At 35.2% G+C, this 19,462-nt stretch overlaps 2 protein-coding genes across 3 annotated transcripts; one reads left to right on the top strand and one right to left on the bottom strand.

The window, feature by feature from the left end:
- Positions 1-3,733: 3,733 nt before the first annotated feature.
- LOC149389333 (alpha/beta-Hydrolases superfamily protein) lies at positions 3,734-8,063 on the top strand. The gene is made up of 14 exons (XM_089623704.1): positions 3,734-3,921; positions 4,029-4,083; positions 4,172-4,227; positions 4,330-4,430; positions 4,591-4,660; positions 4,816-4,885; positions 5,143-5,199; positions 5,387-5,454; positions 5,567-5,647; positions 5,728-5,805; positions 5,921-6,076; positions 6,340-6,492; positions 6,633-6,742; positions 7,773-8,063. Exons 1-13 carry the CDS (start codon positions 3,793-3,795, stop codon positions 6,717-6,719), a joined length of 1,161 nt encoding a protein of 386 aa, XP_089479830.1. The 5' UTR covers positions 3,734-3,792; the 3' UTR covers positions 6,720-6,742; positions 7,773-8,063.
- A 2,768-nt stretch (positions 8,064-10,831) lies between these two features.
- On the bottom strand, positions 10,832-13,060 carry LOC149389334 (Rhodanese/Cell cycle control phosphatase superfamily protein). Of its 2 annotated transcripts, none has more exons than XM_089624654.1 (4): positions 12,328-13,060; positions 11,681-11,783; positions 11,277-11,462; positions 10,832-11,136 (listed from the first exon to the last, which is right to left on the bottom strand). In XM_089624654.1, exons 1-4 carry the CDS (start codon positions 13,026-13,028, stop codon positions 11,083-11,085), a joined length of 1,044 nt encoding a protein of 347 aa, XP_089480780.1. In that variant the 5' UTR covers positions 13,029-13,060; the 3' UTR covers positions 10,832-11,082. The 2 variants fall into 2 exon arrangements, with proteins under 2 accessions (XP_089480780.1, XP_089480779.1); XM_089624653.1 differs by having other exon boundaries at positions 11,232-11,462; positions 12,328-13,059.
- Between the last annotated feature and the right edge of the window lie 6,402 nt (positions 13,061-19,462).

Here is a 19,462-nt window from a genome sequence, read left to right on the forward strand (position 1 = left end):
CTACCCGTCGAGGAAAATGTCTAGCATGTGGAAATGTCATCAAAGCTCAAAATGACATGCAAGGAACTTCTTGTCTAAAACACCACTACAAGAAGTGTTCCTTGATTGGTTCTTCAAGTAATGTAAGTACTCACGATCCCTTAGAACATAGGACACATTTAGTTGAGTACATCATTTCCACGAACCAATCGTTTAGTCAAGTTGAGGATGAAGGTTTTATTAAATATGTTAGTTATTTGGTACCTGGTATTCAAATTATTTCTAGATCAACATTGAGGCGTGACGTACTCAAATATTTTTTGGAAGAAAAGGAAAAAATGAAAGCCATTTTATCTTCTGGAACGTTTAGTGTAGCCTTGACCTCTGATATATGGACGGGTAAATCTAGGATGGATTTTATGAGTGTGGTGGTTCATAACATAGACGAACAATGGAACCTTAACAAAATGATTATAGCCTTTAGGAGAATAGAAGGAAAGCACACCGCGAATAACATATTAGAGATTATATTAGGTGTTATTCAAGAGTGGGAACTTAGTGCTAGAATTATTTCCGTGACCCTAGATAATGCCACTAGCAATGATTCCATGATTAGAGGATTACAAACCAAAATACTTTGTGAGGAAAACCTTATGCACCAAAGATGTGCCACACACATCATTAACCTTATAGTTCAAAGTGGGGCACGAGCTTTTCATTCTGGGATTAAGAGAATTAGACATGCTATAAGTTGGATCAATAGTTCAACCCCTAGGGTAGATGAACTTAAGAGGAGATTTTTACTTCATGGACTACGTGAAAGAACCTTTCATGTAGACAATAAAATTTGTTGGAACTCCACATACTTGATGTTAACAAATTTCTTATCCGAGAGTTATTATGAGGTTATTGTAGCTTTTTACAATTCAAGTTTGAGTGAAGGTGAATGTGCACTAAGCGAGGAAGATATTAACATGGCTAAAGTTTTAGTTACTTTTTTCAAACTTTTTTATGACCAAACTTGTTGTTTATCTGCTGTTTATAAACCTACTTCTCATTTAGCAATTCATAGTCTTTGTGCAATTGCTCAACATTTTAAAACCAATATGGACTATGTAATTTTTCAAGATTGTATTTCCTCTATGAGAGACAAATTTTTAAAATATTAGGGTAAAGGCAAAATTCCTTACTTGTATGGGTATGCTTGTATTTTAGACCCTCGTATTCAACTGGATGGTTTTAAAATGTTTTTAAATTTTTTACAAGATATGTTCATCGGGGAAGATTATATTACACATGATCACAATAGGATCGTGGCGGGTTTTTATGATCTTTTCAGGGTCTATCAAGAACGAGTTGTACCGCCCTCCGAACCTAGCCCACCACGAAATGCAAGGCAAGAAGAAGAGTATATGTTCTTGTCTGTTCACCGACACTTTCGTGGAGTTGATGGATCTCCACAATCGTCTCCAAGAGGGAGAGGAGGGAGATGATCTCCACAACCGTCTCGACCGATATACGATGAAATATCAAGATACACTACTCATCTTCACGTTGAGTACTCGAACACTAAACTTGACCTCTTGGATTGGTGGAGGCAACACGAAGGAATGCTTCCCATTTTAGCAAGTATGGCTCGTGATATTCTGACGATTCCTGTTCCAACCGTTTCCTCTGAATCCGCATTTAGTTCTTCGGGGCGTATTATTGATGATAGGCGTTGTAGTTTATCACCCGAGATGGTCGAGGCTTTAACGGTGGGCAAATATTGGATTATACATAGCCGACGAGCACAAGAGACATTTCGCGAAATTGAAATCATTGATGGTTTTGATACTCGATTCTCAAACATAAACCTTACCAACCCTTAGTATTTTATTTGTAATTTCCTTTTAATTTTGCTTTGCATTTTGTTTGTTTGTTTTTTTTTTTTTTTTTTGCTTTGTAATATCTTGTGTAACCACGGTTTTCCTCCGCCATAAGCGAGTGTTATTAATAAAAATACCACGTTTCCCTTAAAAAAATATTTACATACAAATAAATAGAACAACACATTTAGTCATGAAATAATTACACACACATAAAAAATATCTTTGCTTTTTAGTCCCTTCAATTAAAAACACTACAAATAAAATACCATTAAATTTAAATCAAAAATATATTTTAGGAGAAGGGAATTCTCTTTTAAGAGAATATAATTTCTCTTCCCTTTTAGTAGAGAATTCCCTAAAATAAGGGAAGAGAATTTCTCTTTCCTTATTTTAGGGAATTCTCTAACAAATGAGAAGAGAAGTTGTGTTCCTTCCTTTTGGCACCGTTTAATTGGTTATTTTTTTTTAAATTTTCAAAACGTGGGCTAAAACCCAAACTTTGAGTTTAAGGTAACCTAATTAGTTACAAAATTCTAGATTTTTAGGTACATCAAAAATATAATAAAGTAGTGTTTATAGATTAAAAAAATAAACTAAATTTTTTGATGAAATCATACCAATATTTGTTAAGAGAATTAAAAAATAATTGTGATTAAAAATATAAAAAGAAAAAAAAGGAACGAGAAAATGTAAAAAAAAAAAAAAAAAAAAAGCTACTAATAAAACTTCAAATCTCTTGCTTTTAGCGTTTAAGTGTAAAATAAAAAAAATAAAAAAAAAAACTTTTCAACTTTTACAATATGTTTTATAAAACAGTTCAAAACAATTAAAATTATTAAAAAAAAAGCTTAAAGAACCATCTAAAAGAAATCGCAAACGCACCCATTATTAGTTAAAACCAAGGTTTAAAATATCGATACCGATACTCATACCGAAGTTCTGATTTTACGGATATATCGAGTATCGACGGATATATCGACGGATATTCTATAACAATTTCAATACCGACTACCGATGATATCGGTGATATATCGATGATATATCGATTACCGACGGATATATCGACATAAATCCTATAACAAGTAGATATTTTTAAATAACCAAATATATATATATATATATATTTATATATATATATATTTATATATATATATATATATATATATATATATCATGGAATCCAAATTATGAAAATACAAAATCAAATACTACAAAGTTCATGACAATTCCAATTTATCTATCCTAATTTCAATATCACATATTCCCGTCCACAATCATAAATTCCAATTCACACGTTGGAATATCATAATTTCTACACTAACCTTTATAAAGATTCTGAAAATTTTCAACTCGCCGGAAAATTCTCCGGCCGCCGTCAAAATGGGTGGCGGGTCGTCGGAAAATTGAAAAACTCGTCGGAAATTTAAAAAAAGTTGGGGATCTAAAAAATAATCAAGTACTAATCTCAAATATGCAAAAAAATTTCAACAAAACTAGAGTTAAATCGATATAAAAATGAAAAAAAAAATTCAACAATATCCGAACTTTATACTCATACCAGAGATATATCGGCTGATATCGGCGATATGGCATAACAATCCTTCATCGTCCGGTGATTTTTCACGGATATATAGGGATATACCGATATATCACCGATATTTTATGGATATTTTATAAAACGATAACGATTATTGATGATTTTTTACCGAGACTTCAAAAAAACCTATATATCGGCGATATATCCCTATATATCGCCGATATTTAAAACCTTGGTTAAAACTTGCTTAAATGTGAAAATAAAAAGGTCTCTTTTAAATTTTGGCGGGGAGATGAGAGCCAGAGATTTTCTATCCAAATAACAACAAATAAACACGACCCTCCCGTTCATCATTAATTTTGATTTTAATTTGATTTGATTTTGTTCGAAATCTTATTTCTGACAATGGCAGTTCTTTCTCACCAATTCAATTTCCGACCACCAACTCCAATTCATTCTACGTTGTCAAAGACTCTCAAGAGAACCAAAAAGCCTTTGCAATTTTGTTGCAGAGCCTCTGGCAATGACGATGAAGTAATTTTTGTTTTTGTTATTTTGTTTTCTTTATTCAAACTTCTCATCGATCGATCAATAAAAGGTCAGGGCTTAATATGAATTTTATGTTTTATTTTTCGTGACAGAATTACCTGATTGATGCTCCGGTTTCAGTTGGCGATGGATTTTCTTTCGGCGGAGGTAAACCTGATCACCTGAGTTATTATGAGTTATATTTTTCGTTTTTGAAAAACTTGACGTGAGATTTGTTAGGGTTTGGATGTGACAGGAAAGTATTCCGATGAACCAAGCCCTTCTGATGAATGGTTTAAACAAGGGAAGATAGTGAGTCAAATACAATTGAGATTTTCCAATTTATATATTGCAATATCTAGGGGAAAAAAATCAATTTTTTTAATTTTTAATTTTTAATTTTTTTAACATCAGGTGAAAGCTCATTCAGTTCTCGGGTCCGGAGAGAAGGCAAAAGACCCAATCTTCGGGCTCGCAATGGGTTCTACTTCTCAGGTCGCGCCTGATGTTTTCAGGTAAATTTAAAATTTAAAGTAAAAACTGTATACTCTTATACTGTTGTGTTTGGAAATGAGTGAGATAAAGTTATTGCAGTGGTTTAGAGATCACAGGGATTGAATTATTTGCAGGGCGTGATTGAAATATGCTCTCTGTATGTATGATTTTGTGCAATAGATGGTTTTGCGTTGAATCTGGAAGCGCTGATAAACCTTCGGTTGTGTTGGTTCATGGTTTCCCTTCACAGGTCAGTTATCGTCGTCTATATTTTCTTATTGCACAATGCAAAAATGAGAACTCTCAACAATTTACATTCCTATAATCCATATAGTTCCTCACCATGATTATGACCTGAACTTAACTATATATTAATATATGAATACGATTTGATGTTATACACAGGCATACTCTTACCGCAAAGTTCTTCCTGTACTTTCTAAAGATTTCCATTCAATTGCTTTTGATTGGTTTGGTAAGATCGTTGCTTCTCTTTATCCAAGAATAAAAGAAAAAAAAATATATCAATACTAGTGAAACGAAGAAAAAAAAATATCAATACTAGTGAAACGACCGATGTTTTCCACGCTGCATCATGGATTTTATATGCACATATTTGACTCTTTTAAGATTCTTTTATTGCTTAAACGTATACAGATTCAGGCTCTGTTGAGAGCTTGGGACTTGGTATTTATACATTTTTTTTTCACCATCCTTGCATTTCTGTTACAGGTTTTGGATTTTCAGATAAGCCTCAACCAGGATACGGCTTTAACTACACTCTGGATGGTAATTTCTTAACTTTTACGGATAATAGTTGATAATTCTTAGAAATGATATATTTTAATATTTCTTTTCCCAACAAAGAATTCGAAAGGAAAAAAAAAATCAATTACTGACATTCTCTCATTGTAACACAAACAGATGTAATAGTCTCTTTTTACTTTTATTGCGAACGCAATATCCCATACTGCAGAATATGTATCGTCCTTCGAGTCTTTGATCAATGAAGTTGCTGGTGATAAGGTGACCCTTGTCGTGCAGGTACATTTCTATTTTCTCTCTCTAATAATATACTTGGCAACGTGATTAAATATCACTTAGCAAAAGTATTGACTTGTGAAGAAAACATCGCTATCTTTCATGTTGTTTTCAGGGATACTTCGCCCCCGTGGTTGTCAAATATGCTAGCCTTAACCAGGAAAAGATCAATGGCATAGTACTCATCAATCCTCCGGTACAGCGTCTCAACAATTCGGCCTTAATTGTTTTCGATACATTTTAATCTTAGATGGTATTTGTCTTGTGTTTATTAAGATAACAGAGAAGCATTCCAACCTCCCATCAACATTGTCAATCTTCAGCAACTTTTTGTTAGGCGAAATATTTTCTCAGGTATTGAGTTTCTTTGCTTGTTATTTGTACGTCAACAAGATGAGTCTTCTCCAAGCAAAAAGAAACAAGATGAGTCTTCTTATTCTTTTCCTGAGAAGTTGGTTTATTCAACTAGGATCCTATACGGGCTAGTGACAAAGTCATGACAAGCTGTGGTCCTTATAAAATCAACGAGGATGATCTAATGGTGTATAGAAGACCTTACCTCACATCTGGTTCCTCGGGATTTGCATTAAACGCAATTAGTCGGCGTATGAAGAAGGATCTCAAGGTAAAATGGCTTTGTTAAGTGTTACTTTTAGTCTCGGAACTATAGTGTTTTTCCGTCTTCCCAGTAGAAATATTAGAAATAAATTTGTTTATGAATTTTACATTACAGGTTTGAACCTAAGGGGGATAAACCTCCAATAAGAAAGTGTTCCGTGTCAAAGTGTGAGACAGAGAACAATGAGGGATATATTTAATCATGCCATACTTTGTTTTATAATTCATTTATTTTATTCTGATCTCTCGTCGTAATTGTCTACATGGAAGAAATACGTGGAAGAAATGAGGACAACACTACTTGATCAGAGTTGGAATGTTCCGACGACCATATGCTGGGGTGAGAGAGATCGATGGTTGACCTTCGATGGAGTTGAAGCCTTTTGCAAAGACTCGAAGAAAAAGCTTATCACAATTCCTAACGTACAGTTTTTGCTTTGTGTACATACAATGTGTATAAACATCTCAGGAGTCGGAACTAATTGATGATAATGAGCGAGAGGAAGCACGTGAGTTGACTTGGTTGAAACTCAAGCGGACTAATTTTACCGGTTGTTTTGCAGGCCGGGCATCATGTACAAGAAGATTGTGGTGAGCAACTTGGGAAAATCATTTCCGGGATTATAAGCAAAAAGCGCTCAACCCTATGATTAAAAAACTGATTTCCCTGATGGTGAGTAAATTTACTTTCTTTCTCTGATATATATATTTTTTTAAGAAGAAAAACGGATATATAACTACTACTATTCCTTGTAGCAGCTCTTTAACCCCTTATTTGACAATAAACAGATATTATAGAATCTCAGTAAGCCGTATGAAAGCCAAAAATAAAAAAAATAAAAAAAAAAAGACAATTTTATAATAGAGGCTGGAAATAAACAGAAGCAATTTTGTTACGAAGAACAAAATTTCCTATTAAAGTAGTTACAAGAATATGCAGCTTGTATAATTATATCAGAGCACCTCGGTAGGAGTAGAAGCTAAAATGTGTTCCATTCGACAAGTCGAGAGCCCATTGGGGTAAAAGAATCAATTTTCTTTTTCACATCCATTAGCTTCTTAAACCAGGAGAAGCGAAAGCTCTGCTATCGATCCACTGTCAAGTGTTGGTTTCTGGTTTCTTCAACTGCCTTTTTCTCCACCCGTTGTTCTCTGAATCACTCAAGAAGAACAGCTTTCTCACCCGTCCAAACTATAATGATGTATCGAACAATAAGCCAGAATAATCATTAGCCAACTTAAGTTTACTTGAAAGAAGACCAGATCATAGACAAAGCTTGTGTGCATATTTTCTTTTTGGAAGAAACTTTTCTGTGTCCAAAACTCGTGTGTTTACTGAAACCTCAGATCCATAACTCCGATTTTTTTTGTTTTTGTTTCGATCACCCTGTGAAATAGTAATTCGAGATATCCATTTCTTTTGAATGTTCAGGTCAACTACCTTTAAAGAAAGAACTAATCAGAAAGAAGAGTTAAACCATAGGAACCTTAGCTGTTTACAGTAACGGAGCTGGAAAATAACGTTTCCTAAACTGTTCGTATTTTTAGCATATTTACCTTAACACTATCCGAAGTCTTTTATCACTCAAAGGCTGATTGAGAAATAGAAGAGTCATCATTTTCCCACCTGTTGCATTTGCCGTAAATTCTTATTATAGGTAATATAAATAACTGATAATGCCCGCAAATTGTTGCTAATGCAGGGTCGGGTCAACCAGCTCTCATGACGGTACTGTCTTTCGTTTTTCTTTCTTCCATTTTATGATCACGTGAAAAAGAAACACGTGCAAGTTTGCATACCTTATGCACAGAGGTTGGTCTCATGCTGTTTTCGCTGCACTGGTCTACCAATCATTCCTTGTGTATATTTATGTTTCAAGCAGTAGAACATTGCAAAGCAACTTTCTTTTTCTTTTTTTTTTTCTATTTTTTTTTAATTAATGACACCATGCTTATTTACAAAATACTTGGGAAATTTTTGTTTATGGATTAGTTGGGGGTTCCGAGGTATATATCTCCTCCCTGTTGTTTTGTTATTTGAACAAAGAAATTGATACCGAGAAGGAAATAAATAAAACCACTTAGTAATAAAATGCGAAACGTGTGGTAGCTAGTTTGGTCTAGTGGTAATCCCACACATACCTCGACGGAGAGGTCACGGGTTCAAACCCCATGGGATGCAGAAATGCATGCCCCTTAGGATTTATTCTTAACTATGTAATCTTGACCAATAGTGTCACTTATTATGTAATCTTGACCAATATGGTCACATGCGCTTTGCACTGCTAATATATCTTGTAATCCTGGCCGATAGTGCCCCTGCTAAAAAAATAATAATAAAATGCGAAACGTAAAAAAAAAATGACAAATCACACTTTAATTTATATAATATAGAAGGGATAACATGGTTCTGAGTCCGACTAATACATACACTTTGAGAAATTTAAAAATTATGTCGCGATCAAGCCGCTTTTTGAATACTAAACAAACTTTTAAGCACAAAAGTCGGAGATGCTCGGTGTTCCATGAATTCTTTTCAATTTTCCTGTTCAACGATTGTAGTCGGTACACCCTGTTTTTGAAGTCTTCCTAGATGGCGTAGGGTATTTCCCACTTATTTTTTATTATTTTATTTTAAGGTCCATCACTATAAAAATTTGGAATGGAAGACGGAGAAATCGAGTGATGGCTGTGATATTTGAAATTGTTCTTCTTTATAATTTAAAGATATATATAATTCAAAGAACATAGCATAAGATGATATACAATGTATTTCAACAATCTTGTTCATGAATTTCATCTACGATAACTCATAACCCCAACATTATTAGGTAATTTCATCAAATGTCTAATTAGAAGTTCTTAATGAAGAACTTTGATCATTGGCTCATCAAATAAAGATGATTAGCCGTAAGCGATAGCGTCTTATCTTAGGATTTGGGTAAGTTTGAGTGTATTCATACATAGCAACTTTAAAATTTTAAGTTGTGCACTAATCATATTCAACATCTTCATATAATATCTAAGAAGAACTATAAAATCTCCAACTCTCTATGTTTCATATAGGAGTTCTCCTAATAATCATCTATTGGAATCAATTGTGCATTTGTTCCTAAGATTGTGAATATTACTTTTTAAGCAACTATTAGAAGAGATGTTATGCAAATCTGAATTTGACTCGTCACATGCTGTGCGCTGTTTCAGTACAAGACTATTAAATAAATCATAACATATACTTAATGAGAATGAATGTTTCATTTTATTGATTTAATTCAACTTTACATCAAGTTGTCTGTGAATCGACTTACTACATTGAAGTAAATTCATCAATTACATCTACATGTGGCCATTAAACCCAATACCGAGATGAGGACGCCCGATCAAGAGAAAAAGAACGTGAAAAGAAGAACACGCCCAAGCAAAAGAAATGAGCTTTGTGATCTAGACTAGGAATAGCCCTCCCGAGCTAATAAAAGGCATATTTGTAATATTGTGGAATAGGAGCATGTTCCCACTAAGTTTTAAAACCTATGATTGGCTATGTGAAATTAAGAATCCGATCAATATCACACAACGCATCACAATTTATTATTCTATTTTCTTAATTATAAATAGGTAATTAGAGAATGCGAGTCGAGTACATGTTTTTGTTACAAACAATATCCTCTTTTTTAAAACATTGCTAGAGCATTTCATTAGAATTTGGGTAACACCCACTGATAAAACATCTCAAAATAAGGCGACTTACATACTTAGATCGGATCGAATCTAACACTAAATACATGTGATCCCGCATCATGTGCACACTTCCAACGAAAAGATGAACAATAGACACTACAATTCAAGCACTTATCTAGCTCTTTCAACATACTCGCATTGATTGATGGAGAAATCCAAACAACCACTGTTCGATGATTATGAAAAAAATTGTACATCCGGCTTTCAAGCTGCATAGCCTAACAATACTCTCAAATCGGGATAGTGGATGACAACTATTTTGTATTTAATCCAAAACAAAACAAACAATCTACAACTACGAAATAAAATGATGCTTAACATAAAAAAATTCGAAAAATCATAACATAATAGGACTTTAGACACCAGTAAGACTACATTGTACCAAGAGAGAGAAAGGCAAATGCTAAATGTCAAAGATTCACAGACCAATTACGGTGAGAGACGCCATGATCGATGACCCACGGCGGATGTTGCACCGTCATCGACGACCTACATAAAAAATCGTGGATGGTGACAAAAGCCATAGACTCACGACCGACCACCATTGAACGATGTCTTTCTACACCGAAAAACCACCAACGTAGGGAGGCGTAGAGACCCATGACTGATCACCACCAATGACGTTGCCATACCTCCCACTCTGTAGACTCTCTGTTGCACCGCCATTTTCCTTCCCCCGCTCACGCAGATCCGAGCATACCCGCACTCGTCCTCGAGACGAAGGCACGGAGAGGAAGAGACTTGGGGGCTGATGTTTTTTTTTTTTCTTTTTCAGAAAGCCCTAAATTTTTAGTTGAGGTCTGGGCTTTTCGGTAGACCAACTAGTTTAAAACCTCGGTTAGGTAGTATATACAAATAAATGAACTGACAGACAGTTCTTTAATTAATAGTACGGAGATTCGTTTTGATAAAGTGAGTCTACATAAAATCACTTCTCGACTGAGGCAAAGAGTTAAGTAACATGAAAGAAGCTCCTCTTGCAGTTTCAAGTTTTTTTTTTTTTTTTTTTTGAGCTAATTTCAAGTTCAACTTTAAGTGGTATTTTTATTACGATTCGTAGTACAAAGACTTGTAGTACAAAGACCAGTGGTAAACTATAACAGAACTAATGACAATTGAAAAAGTTAAAAATTTACACCAGGCCCTGACCCTCATTTACTGACAATATCCTTTGGCTCTAGTAAATACAGAACTTAAATTAGCAGGCAAAAAATGATAACTTAACTACGAAGAAACAATGTGCTCTACACCCGCCTGTGAACGACTTTACTCGAATCATTTTGATGTCTTTGATGGCATCGTAGACGAAGGTGGTTTCAAATCTGGGTACTGTAAAAGAAAAATGAAGATGTTGATATCAGAAAGAAAAAAAAAATCCCAATATATCTATATTCAAATGCATGAGTGATAAAAGTTTTGTGTACATTTGGGTACGGAGACGATGATATTGCACTAGCTTTTTGATCTACCTTTGACTCCATCTCCGTCGTATCAGCTTTGTCTCCATTGTTGATCTCTTGACTCTCTCCAATGCCTGAGTTTTCATAACTGGCTTGAGTTACTCCTCCATTGTCCTTCCCAAGTTTTTGGGACTTTTTAGCTTTCTTCCTCGGGCGAATATGCAAAGAAGGCGGCAAAAGTTTTTCCTGTATTTGCTGAAAAAAAAATACGTATGAATTTTAATGATAAAAATACCACCAGCATCATTTGATGTTGCTATGATCACTTATTATCTGCTACCAAAGAGCTTTGGCCTTTTTTTCTCTCTTTTTCTTCTTCTGTCTAGACAGTTCTTCATTTAGCTTTTCATGCTACACGTAACGGTCTATGTATCTATATGTGTGTGTGAAAAGGGAGTGATTTGTAGACGTACCAACCAGCCCTTATTGCCAGCAACACCGCCTTTGATTGCATAAGCTTCTTTGAAGCCTTTCTTGAACAATAACTCGGCCGCACTCATTGAATTACCGTCAATACTAAACTTGCACAACACAATCCACTCATATGATTTCAGACTTAAAACAATATCAGTATAGAATGCCTACATCGATTCAAACACAAATAAACAATATCGAGTATTGCTTGCAGGGAATTGTATTAATATATTATATCGTGTCTATTGCTCATGGGTCCCTTCTTATGAACCCGCCTAGCAATTACTGGTGTTTCCAATTCCACAAATTTATATGGAATTTTTGTGTAACAATATTTGATTTGACACAATAAATTATTTTCTATTAGATTCCTGCAAATATTGCCTTACCATCCATATTTTGTTAAACTCATTAATGCAAGGCAATCATAGCAACGTTTCGAGATAGTTATTAATAAAACATTATAATGTCTGGTTGTCAATTAGAAACTATTAATAAAATTCACGAGTTCATGAGAGAATTGCATTACTATGAACAATTGGCGAAAACATTTAAGAGTCTATATGTACAACTAGTTAAGGTTCGTTTCCTGTAAGCGTCTAGTTAGAATTAGGAACACTAAGCAAGGGCAAGACTGTAATTTTACCTGTCCAGAATACATATAACAGTGTTTTCCGGGTCAGTGAAGTTTTCCAGGACTTTCCTCACGAACCCATCTGCGTCATCTTCAGAGTATTGGACCTGAACCACGCTCTTGCCCAGAAGCTTCAGATTCGGGGACTTGAGATACTTCACAGACTTGGCGTCCCTGATATCCAAGAGCTGAGCATTTGGGTCGTCTCTGAGCTTTTTGAAGACATCGATCGAGTATATGTACTTGCATTTGCTTAGATAGTACTGGGCTATAGGTATGACAATTAGCCAAACGAAAGTACACCCAGCCACGAAAAATGGGTATCTCCCGAAAAAATTGTCGATCGAGACCAGTATGGCTTCCAAGTTTATTTTGTCTGAAGCGACTTGCTCGGCCGATGAGGACGCGGCGTCAAAGGCAAAGCAGGGAAGAGTGTTGAAAGCTGTTGAAGCGGCTATGGCGGTGAGGGTTATCGTTCTGGCTGAGGTTGGGGAGAGAGAGAGTGGCTCTGACTCTGAGTGGGATTTTGTTGGTGGGAGATGGGAATTCGATGAGGAAATGAGTTGGGTCACGTGAGTTCTGAGAGGTAAATATGTGAGAACGGGATTTGGGTGAACAGAGATTGGATTGGAGCTTGGATTGAATGGTTTCTGGGTCATGTACTGGTGTTTGATGGGTGGAGAGCCAAAGTACACTGTGGAGAAAGACTCCATGATTAGCAAATAGGCGAGCTTGGGAAGAGAGAGAGGATAAAGCCATTAACGGACAAAAATACGCCAATGGGCTGGGCTGGATTTGTTAGGAAATGGACAAAACTAACATGGATTAATATGGATAAGTTTGGGAAGTTTCGAGGACCTCTTTAGAATTTTTTTAGTTTTTAGCGTTTTGGTGAATTATTTGTAGTTATATTTTAGAGGAAAACTAATTGTGTCATATCGGGTGATGTAACTAAATAACCAAATTAAAATTATAAATTTGTAAAATAGTCAAAGTTTGTCTTAATTTAATGAAATAGCCAAAATGTGCGGCAATATGGTTTCAAAATTTTTTTGACCCCAAGATTAATTTTTTTGAAAGTGATAAATTGCTTATAATAATCGTCAAAAATTTTAATCTTGACGTCAAAAAAATTTTGAAAACGTAAATTTGGTTACTTTGCTGAAAAGTTGAAACTTTGATTATTTTGCTAATCAATAAGTTTCAAATGACTATTTTGTACAATTTTTCCAAAAAAAAAAAATAGATTTTTTGAATTCTTGAAGTTTTGCATTTAATTTTCGAAGTTTTACACTAGATATTCGAGAAATATAATTATCTTTTCGACTTTTTTGAAGTTTATAAAAAAAATGCCCAAAATATTAATGATGCCAAGACTTTTTTTTCTTCACCTAGTGATATCATCATCATTCCCTCCAGGTTGAGAAGGATTTGTCCTCGAATCAAATTGTCTTTTTTTTTATTACCTCACTTTCTTGACACATCTTTTGTTGGTCTTTGAAAACTTCTTTATGAGAAAGTGATGACAAAGTGACATCACGGTTGTTGTAGCGAAAAGTGTACTTGTTGGTGAAATCGTTGTGGGATATCTTCCGGTCGAATTTCCATGGCCGTCCAAGTAGTAAATGACAAGCCTCCATCGGAACCACGTCGCAAAGAACTTCGTGTCATACATTCCGATTTTAAAACGACAACTTGTTGAACAACTTTCACACCTCCATTATCGTTGAGCCAATGGAGCTTGTATGGTCGTGGGTGGTTGGTCGTCGGAAAATTGAGCTTGTCGACCAAGGTAGTACTAGCCACGTTGGTACAACTACCACTATCAATGATCAAACTACATATCTTGTCCTTGATGAAGCACCATTTTTAAAGATTGTTTTTCGTTGAGCGTCGTCATCCTCTTTAGCGAGTACACTTAAGGACCGACGATTCACAAGTGTGAGACTTTTGAGGATGTCATCGGTTGGGTCTTCTTCATTTTCTTCTTGTTCTTCCGCCTACTCTTCATCGGTAGCGTACTCTCAATTTTCTGCCAAGATCATGGAGCACTTATTTGGACATTGGCTTGCGATGTGCCCTCGACCTTGGCATTTGAAGTACCTTATATCACTATTTCTTGACGAATCGATGCCATTCTTGGTTTGAACATCATGAGTGAGGCGTGGATGGCGATGAAACACTATTTTGGAGGACTTTAATCCTTTATCTTCTTGTTGTTGGTAGGGCGTCTTCCAAGGGGTCTTTTCGGCGGTCTTGAAGGATCGGTTGCTTCCTCTTCTTAATTGTTTCTCGATGGTAATTGCCATGTGGGACATTTTTTCAAGCTCTATATAGTGGTGGAACTCTACTTTGTTGGCGATTTTTATATTAAACCCGACTAGAAATCGAGTCATTGTTTGCTCTCGGTCCTCCTCAATGTCGGCGCGTCTCATCAACATTTTCATCTCTTGGTAGTATTCTTCCATACTCTGGCTTTCTTGGTTGAGTCGTTGAATTTTGGTACAAATTCCTCGATGGTAATGTCTTGACGGAAATCATTTTCTCATGATTTACTGCATTTGCTCCGATGTGTCGATGCCGGGCTCTAAATTCTTCCTTCTATTTAAGACTATTTAATCCCACTAAACCAAAAAATATTCATAAAACTCAAGGGACATGAGTTCGACTTTGCTTACCTAGGAATAACGTCGGTCGTCAAAAAACATATTGACTTTTCTCTCCCAATCAAGGTAAGCTTCGGGATCATTCTTCCCATAGAAAGGAGGGACCTTCACTCAGACGTGGGCTAGTTCGTCTCAATTTTGATTTCGATATCGACCGTAGCTTCTTTTTGACCCCCGTTCATCATCTTGGTTGTAATTTGGGTGTGGCAATTGTCATCCTAATGTGCTCGATGTTGATAGTCTTGTCGATGGTGTCTGTATTTTCCTTGGTCGTCGTTCCCGAACTTGTCGGAATATTGGCGGAGCGCATATGTTAGTTGTCTTCACGCGGCCGGTGGGATAGGAGTTCGCGGTGGTGGAAGTATGGTGATGGGGGAGGTCGTAGAATGGCTTCTTCGAAGATGGTGAATCTCATATTCATATATTGAATCAAGTTTTGGAGCAAGTCAGAATTTCTCAACCCTTCGTTGCTATTTTCTTCTTGAGACATTTTTTTTTTCTTAAAGTATTCCGGAGAAAGACAAAAACAAAAAATTTCTAGAGGAATAGTATTCTAGAGGAAAAGTAGTCTAGAGAAAAAAGTTTTCCAGAGAGATTTCTTTTTCCTCTTTTTTTGTTTTTTTTTTCTTCTCTTTTATTTTTTCTTGAATTTCTTGATACAAAAGAAGAAGAACAAAAAAAAATACAATCTAGAATAAACGAAATAGAACAAAAAAATAAACTTTGATAAAAATAAGCTCAGATACCACTTGATGTGAACTCGTCGGAGGAATTCGTAGGAGTTCTAATTTAAGCGGACCGTCTATCGGAAGGTTCGATATAGAAAAAAATTTCATGCTCGAAATATTTGAATTAGGATGGATCGAATGATGTCACGATGGGTGCGAAATTCTCTTCGATAAATTGGACGAACGCAACAAGAACTCGAGCAAAAATTCTTGATAAGTTTTAAAATTAAGAGAATCCTCTCTAAACACACGCTTTTTAATTTTTATATCTTTTTTTCCACCCCCAAACGAGAGCTTACAAACCTCTATGTATAGAAGAAGTTACATTTTTCTCTAATGACATCTAAAAAAAAAAAAAAAAACTGAAGTACTACCCAAATTTAAATAACACCTCTAATTAAATAACCATAACCCACAATGAAACAAAACACCTAATTAAATGGAAAGCAAATGGGTAGGGATTACAACTTTAATGTGCGTAAAAAAATTGAATAATAATAAGAATCAAATGTCCAAAATATTAATTATGCTAAGATTTTTCTTCTTCACCTAGTAATGTCCTCATCAGTATGTTTTTTGAAGTTTGCGACATGCAATGGCAACAACGACTCCAAAACAGCTGTTGCCCTTGTTGTCCTAAATATAAACTATTTTTATAAGTGAACTGTTTGGAGACTTCACATTAGGTTGGAGTAATAATGAGCTATTAAAAAAAACATGTTTGTGAATACATATATAGTTGAATAGGTAATAATTAATAAATCAATCCAAAATTATGATAAAAATATCATAATTATACTCATTTTTTTAAAATTTATTTTAAGATGGAACTTCATAAAGTAAAGTGCAAGCGGATATCCGATCAAATCTTTGAAATTCGACCCAAAATGAGTGACAGCAAGACTTACCATCTTGAGAGGTAAAAGCCCGACCTTTTTTTTTTCAAGCCCAAAAGAAGCTTGGGTCCGGGCTCGATCCTAAACCTTTTATTCGAGGGCCGGACCGGGCCGGGCATAAGGAATAAGACTTTAGACTCAATTTAGGACCAAGCCCTTGACCCTTGGAGTCGAGAGCCGGGCCCATGTTCGAAGTTGAAAATGACCTAATTAGACCTCAAAAAACTTTGCAATATAATATTAAAAATAACAACAAATCGCGCCTGCCGCAAGAGCGGCATCCCGGTGGATGTAGGATTTTGACGCAGATCTCCTCAATCAGGCTCTGGCCATTGGAAGGAAAAATGTAATATTTGTATTACTTTTCCAATAATCTCTAATAATTAAATTAAATTTGACACTAGAAAAAAAAAAATTAGTGGTGTTTAGAGACAATGTTTCAAAATATTAGAGTATCGACTATAAGATTAGAGAAATAGAAATGTTATTTGTGGATGAGAAAACTTTGCATTTGCTTGATAAATTTACATCATATCCCTATTTATAGTGTTAAATAGAAATCCCTATTTGATAATTATTAGTTTTTTTTACAGGTTCATGGGTGGTTTTGTCTGTGGGTGCTGATGTCACTTCTTGTCATCGCATCCAGTGACAAGAATGTGGCGACGTCAACATCGACGATCTATCCAAAAGGCAGCCTAGCCACGAACAAAGAAATCATGGTGGCAATTATTATTGGCGGTATTTTAATTGCTATATTAGGTGTATTAGGTATAATATGGTTTTATTATCATTCAAATTTTATTTATGTGTGAAAAGTATTTTTCATACATAAAAAACATAAATTTTAAACAAAAATATTATATTTATTTAATTTTAAAAAGAGTTGGGCTCAAACCGGACCTAATAATAGCCTGGTCCTGGCCAAACTTGAGGGCCTATACCTTAGGTCCAGCCCAAACCTTTCAACAAAACCAGTTTGGCCTGACCCTTTTCCGAAAAGGGCTAGACCTGCCCAAAACCTCTAAAAAAGAGGGCTGAACTTGTTAGACCTGCCCAATTTATTTTTTCAATATCTAGCCATTCTCATTTTATTAAAAAAAAAAATTATTTGATGAATTCACTAATCTAGTCTTTGTGATTTAATTTTTTCAGTAGTTTTTTTTTTTTTTTTTTTTTTTTTTTACTGTTTGGACGCAGATTTTGTTAATAGGTTTAAAAGTGTTTACTTTCCTATTTTGAAAAGCAAAATCTTGACAATATTTTTTTCTTTACCATTATTTATGGTGGCATAATTATTTTGGAAGCAGTTTTTTTTTTTTTTTTTTTTTTTTTTTTTCAATTACTACAAAGCATACTATCAACTACAACTACTATAAGAGAGATCACATACAAATTATGTTTGTATATGAAAACTGAAATACTTTGTTTAACTTTGACTTCCACTCTCTATCTACCTATCTTTGGAATGACTTGATGTGTGGCATGTACAAGTCTCACATTTCTAATGTTTAAGTAGTTTTAGACAAGGTTTAAAATGTCGTTTTCGATACAGTTTCGAGCCTCCTGATTTATAAAAATTCGACGGAAAATCTAACGGAAAAAAATGTGGAAAATGGAAAATGAAATGCCGTTTTCAAATGCCGTTTTGGATGAAAAACTGATACGCCGATGGAAAACCGAACAAAAATAATGTTGCAGAACGTACACAACTGTATCACTTATAAGTGGACATCCTGGTACACATGTTGTAACGTGCTCGGCACCGAATCAATCTACGTGTACACCGAATGTACTATCTTGCGGATTAACTTATGGGTGTGGCATTCCTATTAGACTAGGATAATGGTAGGAAAGAAAAATATAAGAAATGTCACTATGTGTGTTTGATATAGTGAATGACATAATGTCGAACTTAGACATCAAGTGATCGGCCCATTGTCGCTCAGATTTCTCATTATTGCAGCTACAAAAAACAAAACATCAAAAACTTGCGTAACCGCCGTAAGATGCTCGGGTAGTACTATCACGATCTCCGGATTATATTGAAACTTTGGATTTAGGTAGTAAGGTACGATTAAAACATTCAAAGATACCGATTAGAAATTATACAAAGACATTTGCAACGAATAAGTGAAAGGACTTTTACCTGCTTGGTGTAACAGATGGGAAAATTATCTCGTCCATCTTTCAATTGCAATATCCACTGCCCACTGTTTGTTTGGAATGTTTTCCAACTTCATTTTCATCAACTCAAAGACGAAATAAAAGCAAGCTCATAGTCGGAACTACTTCAATATCAACCAGACGCGAAACATAGTACATAGACTCGAACACCTTGCACACACCATCAATATGTAGTCAGAAGTTGTTCAACACTTTTGATTCCATAAATTGCCCAGCTGCAATTGGACGAGAGGAAGACCGGTCCCACCAATGTGAACATCTTCTTCAACCCAGATCGATTGCTCCGCAGACTTGTTAAAGCTAAGTAGTTTGTGGCGAATCTAGCAGGACCTGGACGAATTAGCTCCCCTTGACCTTTTTCTCTCATCTTCGATAGGACTATACTGTGGTTGTAGATGAACTTCATGACTTCTCTACAATTCTTAACCACTTCGGCAACAATTGTTCTTTTGGCCACCTCCTCGAGCATCAAGTCAATACAATGCGCGACACATAGAGTCCAATAAAGATGGTATCGCCTCACAAGTTTCAATCCAGCTTTCTTGTATGCCAAATCTACGTTTGAAATAGGGTGCGATAAATTGTTACGAAACATTGGTTTCCACTCAACAGGCTTGTTACGCAAAACATCCTCAGAAAAGCTTATGGCTTTCTTTTGCACTTTAAGATT

This window comes from Urtica dioica, chromosome 8, assembly GCF_054948205.1.
Source record: "Urtica dioica subsp. dioica isolate 48M chromosome 8, U.dioica_male_clone48M_v1_H2, whole genome shotgun sequence".
Lineage (NCBI taxonomy): Eukaryota > Viridiplantae > Streptophyta > Magnoliopsida > Rosales > Urticaceae > Urtica > Urtica dioica.

Bases quoted from the DNA above. Each gene is read 5' to 3' on its own strand.
- LOC149389334 (XM_089624653.1), bottom strand. From the start codon at position 13,028: ATGGAGTCTTTCTCCACAGTGTACTTTGGCTCTCCACCCATCAAACAC. The intron at 11,463-11,680 runs GTACGTCTACAA...TTTTTTTTTCAG, and splicing joins CTGGCAATAAGGGCTGGTTG to CAAATACAGGAAAAACTTTT. The intron at 11,137-11,231 runs GTACACAAAACT...TTTCTTTTACAG, and splicing joins CATCGTCTCCGTACCCAAAT to TACCCAGATTTGAAACCACC.
- LOC149389333 (XM_089623704.1), top strand. From the start codon at position 3,793: ATGGCAGTTCTTTCTCACCAATTCAATTTCCGACCACCAACTCCAATT. The intron at 4,084-4,171 runs GTAAACCTGATC...TGGATGTGACAG, and splicing joins TGGATTTTCTTTCGGCGGAG to GAAAGTATTCCGATGAACCA. The intron at 5,648-5,727 runs GTACAGCGTCTC...GTGTTTATTAAG, and splicing joins TAGTACTCATCAATCCTCCG to ATAACAGAGAAGCATTCCAA.